This window comes from Prosopis cineraria, unplaced genomic scaffold (assembly GCF_029017545.1).
Source record: "Prosopis cineraria cultivar Desert tree isolate PC_DT_omini unplaced genomic scaffold, ASM2901754v1 PC5, whole genome shotgun sequence".
Taxonomy (NCBI): domain Eukaryota; kingdom Viridiplantae; phylum Streptophyta; class Magnoliopsida; order Fabales; family Fabaceae; genus Prosopis; species Prosopis cineraria.
Window position 1 is genome coordinate 28,692,851 of NW_026555336.1, and position 12,667 is coordinate 28,705,517.

At 29.6% G+C, this 12,667-nt stretch overlaps 1 protein-coding gene across 1 annotated transcript; it reads left to right on the forward strand.

Moving 5' to 3' along the window:
• Nucleotides 1-280: 280 nt before the first annotated feature.
• Nucleotides 281-12,324, forward strand: LOC129311702 (protein DETOXIFICATION 14-like). The gene is made up of 8 exons (XM_054954118.1): nucleotides 281-585; nucleotides 8,282-8,567; nucleotides 9,062-9,606; nucleotides 9,690-9,779; nucleotides 9,926-9,982; nucleotides 10,142-10,380; nucleotides 11,246-11,451; nucleotides 11,876-12,324. The coding sequence occupies exons 1-8, from the start codon at nucleotides 446-448 to the stop codon at nucleotides 11,939-11,941; spliced, it is 1,629 nt and encodes a 542-aa protein (XP_054810093.1). The 5' UTR covers nucleotides 281-445; the 3' UTR covers nucleotides 11,942-12,324.
• Nucleotides 12,325-12,667: the final 343 nt, after the last annotated feature.

Sequence of the window (12,667 nt, forward strand, 5' to 3'; positions counted from 1 at the left end):
TTGATAAACAATATTTTATTCAAAAAAGATTTAGAATGTAAACAAAATATAAAAATTTAAAGTTATGTTTTTTCTTTAGGGATACACAAGTGTTTCAATTCGTTTTATTTTCCTTTATCCTCTTTGAAAATAATGAAGCATACGTATTCGAGTCAAATTTTGCTGCCATTCAACGTCTCCTACAAGTTCCGCCTCAAAAAAAAAAGACAAAAAGAAAAGCAAAATAACAGGTATAAAAGCATTGCATTTGCATGTCGCAGACTCGCAGGTGAGACTTGTGCGTGTCTCTCTTTCTCATTAGGCTCTTTTGGGACAATTTTCCCCAAACGTGGAGGAAAATTTTGCACTACCCTCACTCTTTGCAGTTTACATTTGCACCCCTCAACCGAGTGGACTCATCCCGGGCTCGCTCCATTCTGGGCTTCTGGACTCATTATTCGTCCTCATGGCGCAGCCGCACTCGCATGCACACAACCCATACACACTTACCAACCTTACGGTCCCTCCGTCGCCGCCTTCCACCGCCGCAGTCCCCCATGTCCTCCGCGTTCAGGACCCACCGGCCGAAATTACACATACCGACCGGTACGTTCCTTTCTGTCCTCATTAATTCTCCCCCATTGTACGCATGCATACACACACAAGCACAACGTGTTTGTCTATTTATGTACACCGGAGTAGTACTAGGCTTTGTTGTCGATCGCTGTCTTTGTTTAGGCTTTTGGATCCTGCAACGACGTCCTTTTTGGACAATCGAAAGTACTGTAGGTACTATTCCTTCCTCCCTCCCTCCATTCATGCCGTACGTTTCCTTTTTTTTTTTGTTGGGGTTTTTATGGATTCTTAGTTGATTGATTGTCTTGCGTTATGGTCATACTTCGTTAGTTGCAATTTTAAAGTTCTTTTTCAAATGTGTTATGTGGTCATGATGAGTGATTGGTGGTTGATGCAACTTAGTATTTGGGGTTTCTTCTAATGTTGGTGCGCAGAGAGAGAGAGAGAGAGAGAGAGAGAGATATGAAAATAGGGTTCCGTTTTTTATTTTTTTTCATTTACATGAATATCCAGTATCTTAGATTTGCAGCACATCGTGCTGAGAGGAGAGGAATTAATGGGACAGACTAATCCGGAATTGAGGGCGAAGGCTTTATTATCAACACTATTACAATTTTGAGATTCGAATTTAAAAAAAAAATTAAGTTCTTTGATTAAACTGGCACAATTCTTTTACCGGTTAAATCAAGGACAAGAAAAATAGGTTCCTTCGTAGAATCCCAAGACCAAATCATACTCGTTACTATCCATGTGTAGCTGAGGATTCCCTGTCGAACACAGTAAAGGAAGTATGTTGACGGATTTCGTAGGTTGCCACTTGTCAGTAAGATGTGTGATATGTTGTATGTTATTATTATTATTATTATTATTATTATGACTCATCCCCCTATATGTTGCTTTCCGGTTAGTGGAAGCAGTAAATTTGCTGCTACTACTGGCTACACTTCCGACCCGTTTGATTCAATGCTATTAAGAGAGTAGTTAGCTTTTTAAGTGGACTCATGATAATAATTATTACACATCATTGCTAAAATGATGATAATACTTATGCATATCCCCTAAATTTTCATTATACTCTATTACCTTCTCCCTCTTCTAAAATGATATTAAAATTGCATTGTATTGTATCTCTCCAGAAAGAGTGAGAAATTAAACCAAACAGCTGGTTGGTGTTTTTTGAGTTTAGTTTGATTTGATTTGGTATCTATTAGGATTAATTATATATCATCACGGTAAAACTTTTCCTGGATTTGTCTCTTCTTCAAACAAACTCATATTCTCGTGATTGGACCCTTCAACCAAACAAAAGAAGCTTTTTTGGGTTGGCACCATTGACACTACTCATCAGCTTTAGTTGTAGCTTAACTATCACGAAGCTAGTACACGAAAGGGAGCCAGAGAAGGCCCAACTTTATTTACTGATATCTGATGTTAACAATGTCACTTTTAACTCTTCCTTGTCCTGCCGATTAAAAAAAAAAAAACTCTTACCTTTTCCTTCCTACTTTTGGAGACACTGCTCTCTTGGTTTTTCTTTTTGCTTCCTTCCTCTACTTCATTTGGTAATAGTCCCTAGTTCATGGCTCATCCCCTCTGGCCACTCCTAATATGATCAAGAAGGAAGAAAAGAGATCATGGTCAGTATGGGCGAGCCTGATCCTTAAATTTAAATTCCCAGCTTAAGTTCTCAAATCCATAAACTTACCTGTCTTAAATTGGCCATATTGCTCAAACCCAACCTTGATTGATGAGGCCCAGGGTTGGGTTTAGATGTTCAGAAGCTTGCATAATTTTTTACCTGAAATATTTAATTATACTACTATACTAACAATGCACAATTTAAGAAATTGTATCATTTTTATATATTAATTATAAAATTAAAATAAATCAAACAATTTCAATAGTATTATTTTGAAATATATATCTACAGTTGCAACAATATGCTGGATTAAAAAAAACAAAAAACAAAGAGAGAACAATATAGGGTTTAAATGGACTAGCTTTAGCCCGAGCCTATATTTAACAGGCTGACGAGGGTCAAACATTAAAGTCATTATATTTAAAAATCCCCCATTTTTCCTATCCCTGTCCAACAAAATACAATGCCTAAATGGGTGTCTAGAGGTCTCTGCCCGTGTTGATGGTTCTAAGTCAACAATGTCATGTCCCTCGAGTAAATATGTCTAAATCCAAACCAAATAGATTAAAAAAGTAGTTCACAAAGTTAGAGGACAAGTAATTTGGTTTTGCACACAAGCAATCGTAGATAGAATTGAGAATACAAGTGAGTTGCCCCTTTTTTTTTGGGATTTAAGCTTTGAAAATTAGTGTTTTTTTTAAGTATAAAAAGGTTTTCGGTTGAAAAAATAAAGTGTGAAACGCAAAAGGCAATTAAGTCGCTTTCTATTTTTAACTTCAAAAATATATTTTATGTAAATATAAAATTTGAGGGTTGTTGAAATAAAACATTTGAAATAGTGTCATCCTTGCACTTGGGAGGATTGAACAATATTTAACTTTGCTTTTGAAATTTTAACCCTTGGTTTATGAATGACAAGAAAATTTAAGAGAAAAAAATACTAGGTGAAAAAATTGTAAAAATTAATATTTTTAAGATTTTTTTTTCTCATAATAGATATTCTTTCCTCTATATTTTCCTCCCATTTTCTTCCTATCCAAAGGAAACCTAGATAATTTAAAGGAGATTAGGCATTCCAAAATATAAGATGTTGACAAAAATAAAATTTTATTAATTTTATTTTTTTAACATTATTCTTTCTATATATTCTTCTACAAGTAGATGATATTTTTGAAAATTATATTTTATCTTAAAAAATTTAAATTATAATATAAGGTTTTATTGATAATATTTTTTTAATATTATCTTTCTTGTATATTCTTTCTTTTTAATATTTTTTTACAAATAAATAATATTTTTAAAAGTTTATATTTTTATTTTAAAAAGTAAGATTGTAAGGTGTATTTAATGAACTTTATAGGTACATGTAATTTTGTTTAAAATATCTTATAATTTTAGATGGATGGAGTACTTTATAACAATTATAAAAAATTATTTTTTAAAATTAATCATACCTGCTCTCTGAATTAGGACCTAAATGCGATCAATTCGGGTTGAACTTAAAAAAAAAAATGGTAATAGGATTTATATGTCTTATCCCATATGATCTGATCATCTGAGTCCATATGGGATAGTCTAGCGGTCTCCCACTCTAGCTATAGACAAAACATGCTATATATTCATGTTAAAAGGCATGGAGTTAATGCATGCAAAAGACACGTAGTTAACACAATTGTATGAAAAGTTCTACTCCCTCCGTTTTTTGTGAAATTAAGAAAATTAATTAAAAGTAATTAAATGTAAAAAATTCTGACAATTTTTTTAAAAACAACCCTTTGATAGGCACTTTTAATTAAGGGGGAGAGATGAGAAGCATGGAAAAATGTGTTATGAATGTTTTCATTAAATTTTATAAAAAAATGTATTGTATTAATTAATATCAGTAGATATGATCTTGTATATAGGTCCAAAGACAATATTTTCATCTAGTCTTGAGGAAGTAGGGGTGTTCACATGTCCTTACCTCGATAAAGAAGATAATGTAAAAAAATTATTTGAATAATAATATTTAGTAATTAAAATTTTGAATTACATAACTGATTAAGTTTAAAATTAAAATAATATAAATACATAAATTACAATAATTATTAAATTACATCAATTACAACTATAAGTGCACAACTTATAGTCAAATATACATGAAATATAACATATTATGATAGCAATTACAAATGACCTCTAGATTATAAGAGCAATAATATAAATACATAAATCACAATAATTATTAAATTACATCAATTACAACTACAAGTGCACAATTTATAGTCAAGTATACATGAAATATAATATATTATGATAGCAATTATAAGTAATCTTTAGATTATAAGAGCAGTAACAACAAACAAATCCAATACAAAATCAAGTCACTGTTTTTCTTTTTTAATTGAAATATGTTAAGTTAGTAACTCTTTTGAAAATAAAGCAAGAAGAATAATAGAATCAAAAGTTATTAAATAGGTAGATATAATAATAAATTATATTAATATAATTAATATATTCTAAAAAAAGATATTACTCATACTGTTTTCTTTATGTCATTCAAATAATCAATATAAAAAAATTTTAGTTTTAAATTAGAACAACACGTATTGAAATTATAATTAGTATAAATATAAATTATATTAATATAATTAATATATTTAATATATATTTTTAAAATAAAAAAATAATATATATCTATATAATATTTGAGATGGGATAGGATGGGAGATCCAGAAGTAAACTCGTTCCATTTCAAACCCCTTTTCTGATATATCTGAGACAGAATTAGGACAATTAGAACTTGTATAAGTTGAACACTATGTATAAGTTTGAGAGAAAATACAAAAAAATCCTGTTGATCCATGAAAATGTAAGGTTGCTAGAACATCATCACGTGATTGCCATTGATGTGAAGGTGATCTGCGAAGTGTTTTATTAATACTACGTTCTTTCCTAATGTGTTCTCAAATCTCAACATCGCTTCTTACAGGACTGATGATTCTAGAAATGTTTAGTCATCCTATATTTTATTAATTTTTTTTTTCCTCAAAAGCTTTTTATCTACCATAATTTGTACAAGGGAGAATGATAAGTAAAGATCTTACAAAAATATTAATATTAAATTAAAAATTTTAATATTAAAATATGATAAAAGGAATACTGAAATTTGAGAATGTTAATGTTATAAAATTTTAATTTAATATTAATATTCTTATAAAATTCTTATATGTCATTCTCCCTTTTAATTATCTGGTTTAAAGGGTTTTGATAATATAATAAAACAGAAGTATCATTAATGTGCACTAGCACAGAAGTATCATTAATGTGTACTCATATTTCTATGATAAAATTATATAACATTTTTCGAAATTTAAACGCGTGATTCTCGGAGTGATTATATATAATTTCTTTTCCAAAAAATATATATACCTTTTTCTTTTTTCTGTTTAATTGAAGAAGCGATCGATCACAATCAAGAGTGTACAGAAGGTAGGCAACATACACGTGCCTTATTTTTAAACTTGATTTTAGCACAGTGCAATGCACGGGAAAATTTAAAAAATTTAAAAACTTTAATAATCATTAAAATATTGACTTGATAATTTTATAAAAATTAATATTAATAATTTTTAAAATTTATAAAATAAAAATTTAAAATACATAATTTATTTTATTCTAAAATTTTTAGTTAAATTGTACCTCTAGCCATTTAAAATTATATAAGGTTTCTGTTTAATCACTTAATTTTATAAAGTATTTTTTCATTTCTCTAAATCTAATACAGTTGGTTTTAATTAATTATTTTTTGTACTATTCATTTTTATTTTAAAAAATTAAACTTAATGTGTTAATATTTAAAAATATTTTATTAATATTTAAAATTTCAATATAGGAAATTATTGCTGATGAAGCCAATGATTTAAGGTTAAAAGATTTAAAAAGATCCTTTATAAAATTAAATGATTAAAATGAAATGTAGTATAAAATTAAAAGAATACATGTACAATTTAGCTAAATTTTTCTTATTATATTACAAATTGAAAATATAAATAATTTATTTTATTTTATATTTTTTCGCTTGCGCAATTTTAAGTATAGTCTAGAACTGTAGATATAATATACACAAAATTATTTGGTAATTTTTTTTAACCATCAAATTATATGATAATTTTCATTTTATTCTAAAATTTATCACTTTAAGTTTAAATATCATCTGCAATTATAAATTGTTAACAATAAATTCTCTTAGATTCAAAATATAAATAGTTTTTAGGAAAAAATTTGCATACCAATAAAATTTTTATTCTCATAAAAATATATATTATTTTTATTTTTTATCCTTCATTTTAATTACCAATGTATCTCATGATGAATGAGAGATAAATTTATATATTATATAAGAATTTAATTTAATAAATACAACGAATCAAATGAGAATTTTTTTATGTGTTAGGTTGTTTATATATTTATTTTTCTTTTATTTTTATTTTTTAATTAGAGAACCCATAACAATCAAGTGCCTGCAGAAGGTTGGCAACACGTGATTTATTTTTAAATATATATGGTGGGGATAGTAGTCAGACAAGCGACGGGTTAAAACTGTTCAGATTTTAAGGTTTTAATTTAATATTTATTAAAAAAATTATAAAATTTTAATAAATTTATTTTATCATTAATTTGAACAATACAGATTTAATTTAAATAGTCTAATTTAATTTTAAATTTTAATATATATTAAATATATATTATTCATATTGATGATAAGATAGATTTATTAAAATTTTATAATTTTTTATAATAAATATAAAATAAAATATAAAAATAAAATTTTAAAATTTGGTCTAAATTGCTCATAAGTAGCTTGTGGCGCTCATCAAAACAAACGTGTCAAGCGACACCGTGCGTGTAGGTTGGGTTCAGAAATGCAGCAGACCCTCACGTAGCCCATATAGCCTGCGTTGCATTATATATCTCTTGCCTATCTGTTCATCTTCCTCACTCTCATGAGTTTCATCTCTCATTATCTAAGTTCATTTTCAAAGCTGCCGTGCTGCTTCAACGTAAGTGTTTAGGGGCACCCACTTTTATGGTGCTTGTAAGTCCTGATTCGGATTAGCGTGGGGCCTGTTAAATCCTTGTTTGCTTTACCGTCCCAGAAAAGATGAAGTGTGGTAGCTAGTGGGTTTAGTGTTAGGCGTTGGTTCTTATGAGATGACTGACCCGTTGGTTTCTGTAGATTGCACAGCTTAAGCTTATGGAAATAGATTTTATCATTTGTAGTTTGTTTCAATTGCTTTCTCATTCTTGCCAAGAATTTCTTGGATTTTTATGGTGTTGTGGCATGTATACCTTTTTCATGGTGGTTCCTTTTGCATGCTCTTCTTCTGTGATCAATATTATGATTACTGTACATTTAATTAGAAAGTTAGAATAATCATGTCCTACCAATGGTCCACAACCCATTAGGTCGTGAAATCTAAAGATATTGTCAATATAAAAATTTTATTGATGAATAATATATAAGTACCTTTATAAATAGTCTCTGAGTCTAGAGATACATTTGACATTCGTGAGCTTTTGAGACCCGTTTTATCATGTCCTATAATTAAGATTATATCGTTAATTAATATTAACTATTTATTAATAAAAAGATACGGATATTTGTTATTTGTTATTGTAAAAATTTTGTAATTGCATGAATATGATTTTTTTGTTATTTAATTTAATTTGCATGTACTATTCATTAAGACTAGCTTATAGCATGTCAAACGTGTAATTTTATACCTTTTTTTTTTTACTTTTAATTTCGTAGCTCCTCCTATCACTACTATCATTTGATCAATTCCATGGTTGGAAACTAATTGCATTTCGTATCACTTTCTCTCCCAGTCATTCCATTAATTAGGGGTGGTGGAATGCTTTGGTTTGGGCATTTATTACGTGATGGCTAGCGCCATCATTGCATTGATGAGATATGGACATTCAAACTTGATTTGCTTTAGACGGCAATGATAAGAAATGTACTATTTTTAATTCTTCTTAACAATGACAAACATGATTCAAAGAGCCTGGACTGAGATCTCTTGCCGTTCTGAGTGTTGGCAGGAGTGCCTTGGAACTGGACGCAGGAAAGAAAATGGATAAGAATCTCTTGGAGAAAAACACAGAGCTGATATTGAACCAAGAGGATCATCTACACTTGACATGGCATGTCTTTACTCAAGAAGTAAAAGAGGTTTGTTATGTAGCAGGGCCTATGGTGGCTGTGAATTATTCAACCTTTTTTTTGCAAACTATTTCTTTGATGATGGTGGGTCACTTGGGTAAACTTGTTCAATCTAGCACTGGTGTTGCCATGTCTCTTTGTGCTGTCACTGGCTTCAGTGTCATGGTAAGTAACTTAATTATAGCCTATTTGATTACTTGTTTTCGTAATAGTTTTTTATTCTGAAAAACCAAAAAAAAAAAGGAAAAACATGTTTAAAAATGTGTTTTTTGTTATCTATTCTGAAAAATTTAAAAAAATTGAACTAAAAAAAAACAGAACATTTTAGATATTTTGTTACATTTTATTGTGCAAAAATAAATAAAAGATGTAAAATATCATACTTTTATTAACGACAATTATTCTTTCACTATTTATTTCACCAATTTAGATATGTTTTTTTTTTAAAATAATGATTCAAACAGATTCTTTTTTATTTTTTGTTTCCAAAACTTGTTTTGAAAAACTATTTTATTGACTTTTAAGAACACAAAGATAGAAGACAGAACCAAACAACCCCTCATTGTTTTACAAGCATTGAACTCTTTGTGGGGTTTTATACATTTGTTTAACAACTAACAATTTTATCTTGGATTTTGTGTTTTCTACTTCCTTAACAGTTTGGAATGGCTTCTGCACTTGAAACACTATGTGGGCAAGCCTATGGAGCTAAGCAATATAAGAAGTTTGGTGTTCAAATTCAAACTGGCATCTTCTGTCTTATCTTATGTTGTATTCCTGTGTCTGTGTTGTGGCTCAACTTGGGGAAGATACTAGTTTTGCTTGGTCAAGACCCTTTAATATCACATGAAGCAAGCAAATTTGCAATTTGCTTGATTCCCGCTCTCTTTGGTTATGCAATACTTCAAGCCTTGATTCGATACTATCTTATGCAAAGTTTGATCACTCCTCTTGTACTCTCCTCTTCATTTACCATTTGCTTCCATGTAGTTTTTTCTTGGACATTAGTTTTTAAATCTAGTTTGGGTCGCTTTGGAGGAGCGTTTGCCATTGGTACCTCATATTGGTTGAATGTGACCTTACTTGCGTTACATATGAAATTCTCTAATTCTTGTGCAAATACTCGGGTTCCAATTTCCATGGAGCTTTTTCATGGGATTAGAGAGTACTTTGGCATGGCTGTTCCTTCAGCTATAATGGCTTGGTATTATTCTTTTCCACATTATAATTTGACTTTTTATACATTCTAATGTTATATTGTTAATAATTGATTATTGAATATTTCAGCTTCCAATGGTGGTCATATGAAGTGACTATATTGCTTGCTGGTCGTCTACGACCAAACCCACAGCTTGAAACGTCAATCTTAGCCGTATGGTATATGCTTTTTCTAAATGTTTTAGTATCCAAAATCCATAAAAAGTATTGCTTGTCAAATAATGCCTCTACTCTGTCCAAAAAAAAAAAAAATTAATGCATCTACATCAACTAATTCTTTATTTAACTTTGAATTATTTGACCAGTGTATCAATGAACTACGCAATCTATTCAATACCAGAATCAATTGGCTCAGCAGCAAGGTTTGCATCACAATGTTCTCTAAGGCATTTATTATTAATAGACTCCTATAATGTAGAACTAATTAAGCTGCATTGTTCATGACTCATACGGCTTAATTTCTTAATTAATCATTTCATTAATTGTCATTGATGACTCTTACGAATGGTATTATTATTCAGCACAAGAGTTTCAAATGCATTAGGAGCTGGAAGTCCACAAGCAGCACGAGTTTCTGCCATTTGTTCAAGGGTTATAATGCTTTGTGAGGCCATAACAGTGAGCTTAATCATTTTTGCAAGTCGGGATGTTTTAGGTCATGTTTTTAGCAATGAGCCGGATGTGATACGCTCTGTCACAGACATATCTCCTCTTTTAGTCATGTCGGTTTTCGTGGACTCCTTACAAGGTACCCTCACAGGTAAGATCATTTGTTCCAAGGAAAATGATAGAAAAAATTGCTCCAAATATGGAAATGATGATAAGATCTTACAAAATGTGATTAATTCTCTTAAATTCCTAAAGACCTTTTTGACATTAATATCTTTTATGAAATGACTATATAACAATAACAATAACAATAATAATAAACCTTATCTCACTAGGTAAGGTTGACTTTGTGGTAATAACTATGCACATCATAGTTAAATGACTATGATGCCCTCAATTTAAAATAAAAAAAAGAAACGGGTAGGGTGGAACTTGTTATTGATTATACCTTTTTGTCAAAAAAAAAAAACAGTTATTACTTAAATTAAAATAATAACTGATATTTACAACACTTGGGTTTCAAAGATTAAAAATTTTGCAAAGAGAAGGTTGTAATTACTTATCATGTTTTAATCATTACTAGAAGAAAAGTAGTCATTAATTAAATTAAAATAGTCATTGATATTTACAATACTTAGATTTCAATGATTAAAAAAATTTTCAAAGTGAAGCTTGTCATTTGCTATCTTGTATTAGTCATTTATAAAAGAAATGTAATCATTATTTAAATCAAAGTAGTCACTGTATATTTCTTTTTTTATTTTAAATTAGTGGCATTATAATCATTTCACAAATGATGACATTAATGTTAGAAAGATCTCCAAGAACTTAAGAATTATCACATTTTATAAGACCTTATTGTCAGTTGTGTATTTCAAATGGATTCTTTTTGTTATTTTCCCATCATTTTAATACTATTCATGATGATCAATATATATATATATATATATATATTCATCTTGTATTTAAACTTTGGTTTTTGGAGTTCTATTAAATCAAATTCTTGTCCAAAATAGGGATTGCTAGGGGAAGTGGGTGGCAGCACATAGGGGCATATGTAAATTTCGGAGCTTATTATGTTGTTGGCATTCCACTTGCTGCAATTTTGGGTTTTGTGGTACATATGAGAGCAAAAGGCCTTTGGCTTGGAATAACAACTGGTACACTGGTCCAAGTGATTTTGCTATTGATCATTATAAGTCGTACAGATTGGGCAAAAGAGGTTTGTTCTTCACTTTCAACAATACTCTTTCAATTCATCAAATTTTATTTATGGTCTTTTACTTTTGAGCAATATACTCCCTGTGGTTTTATTTATAGGATAGAGAGAGAAATTTTTTTGTTCTATTTATAAGTCACATCATTAAATTTTTATCATAAATTTTTTTTGTATCCTCCATTGAATGGCGGAGAGAGAAAATATATTATTAAAATGTGCATATTTAATAGGGATAAAGTTAAAAACTTATTAAATTTTAAGACATAGTTAATGAGTTTTTAAGTTTTCTTTGACACTAGTTAAATAAGTGACTTCTAAATAGGATCAAAAGAGTAATTCATTAATATTCTGGGACAACACATTTCAAGATTTATGTAGTTAGTGCTTATGTGAAATGTTCTCATCACGTGAGAGTCTGAATTTGCAGGCAAGATTGGCTAGGCAGAGGACTTTGCAAAGAACTTTGGCAGAAGATGAAAATGTTTTGATTTGATCAACTAGAGTACATTACTTATTGCTTTGCAAATTAGCATCTTCCCTAATTCGGGCAAAGTGAGATATATATGTGTGTCTGTATGTGTGTTCGCAATTAAATGCATTATCTCCTTTCACACTTACAATGCCTGTATTGTCTCCATCTACATGCAAGGTTGATAGTTGAATCCGAAGGCCACAAGCATGTGTCATTTGAATGATGTAGTCTAGTTTGTCAACATCGATTCGCATTAATTTTAATTTTCCTGCTCGCATAGCTTTTACTTGCATTTTATTTTTAGGCTAAAATTGTGTTTGTCATGTGTATTCTTGCTGGCTTTGTTTTTTACCCCTTTGGAGTTGGATGTTGGGCATGAAATAATTACGAAAGGAAGGAGTTTTTTGACCAACAAAGGAAGGAGTTAAAGTGGCCCAATAACTTGAACATTCCCCCATACCCAAGTTGAATTTTCAAAATTGTGAGCTCTATTTCAATATAATAGAAGACTAATTTTATTTTTAAAAATACATTTAATTATTTGTATAAAATGAAAATTATTTTTAAAAATTTCAAAATTAGAATATTTTAAATCAAAAAGAGGTAAAGTTGTCAAAATATTTATGACTTTGGACAAATTTGACAATAAGTTTTTTCTTCCATGGTAGGATGCACCTTTCCTCACCTCATGTGAAGGAGGTCTACTTCCTTGTATAAAGTAAGCATCAATTTCTTGATAAATTAAGG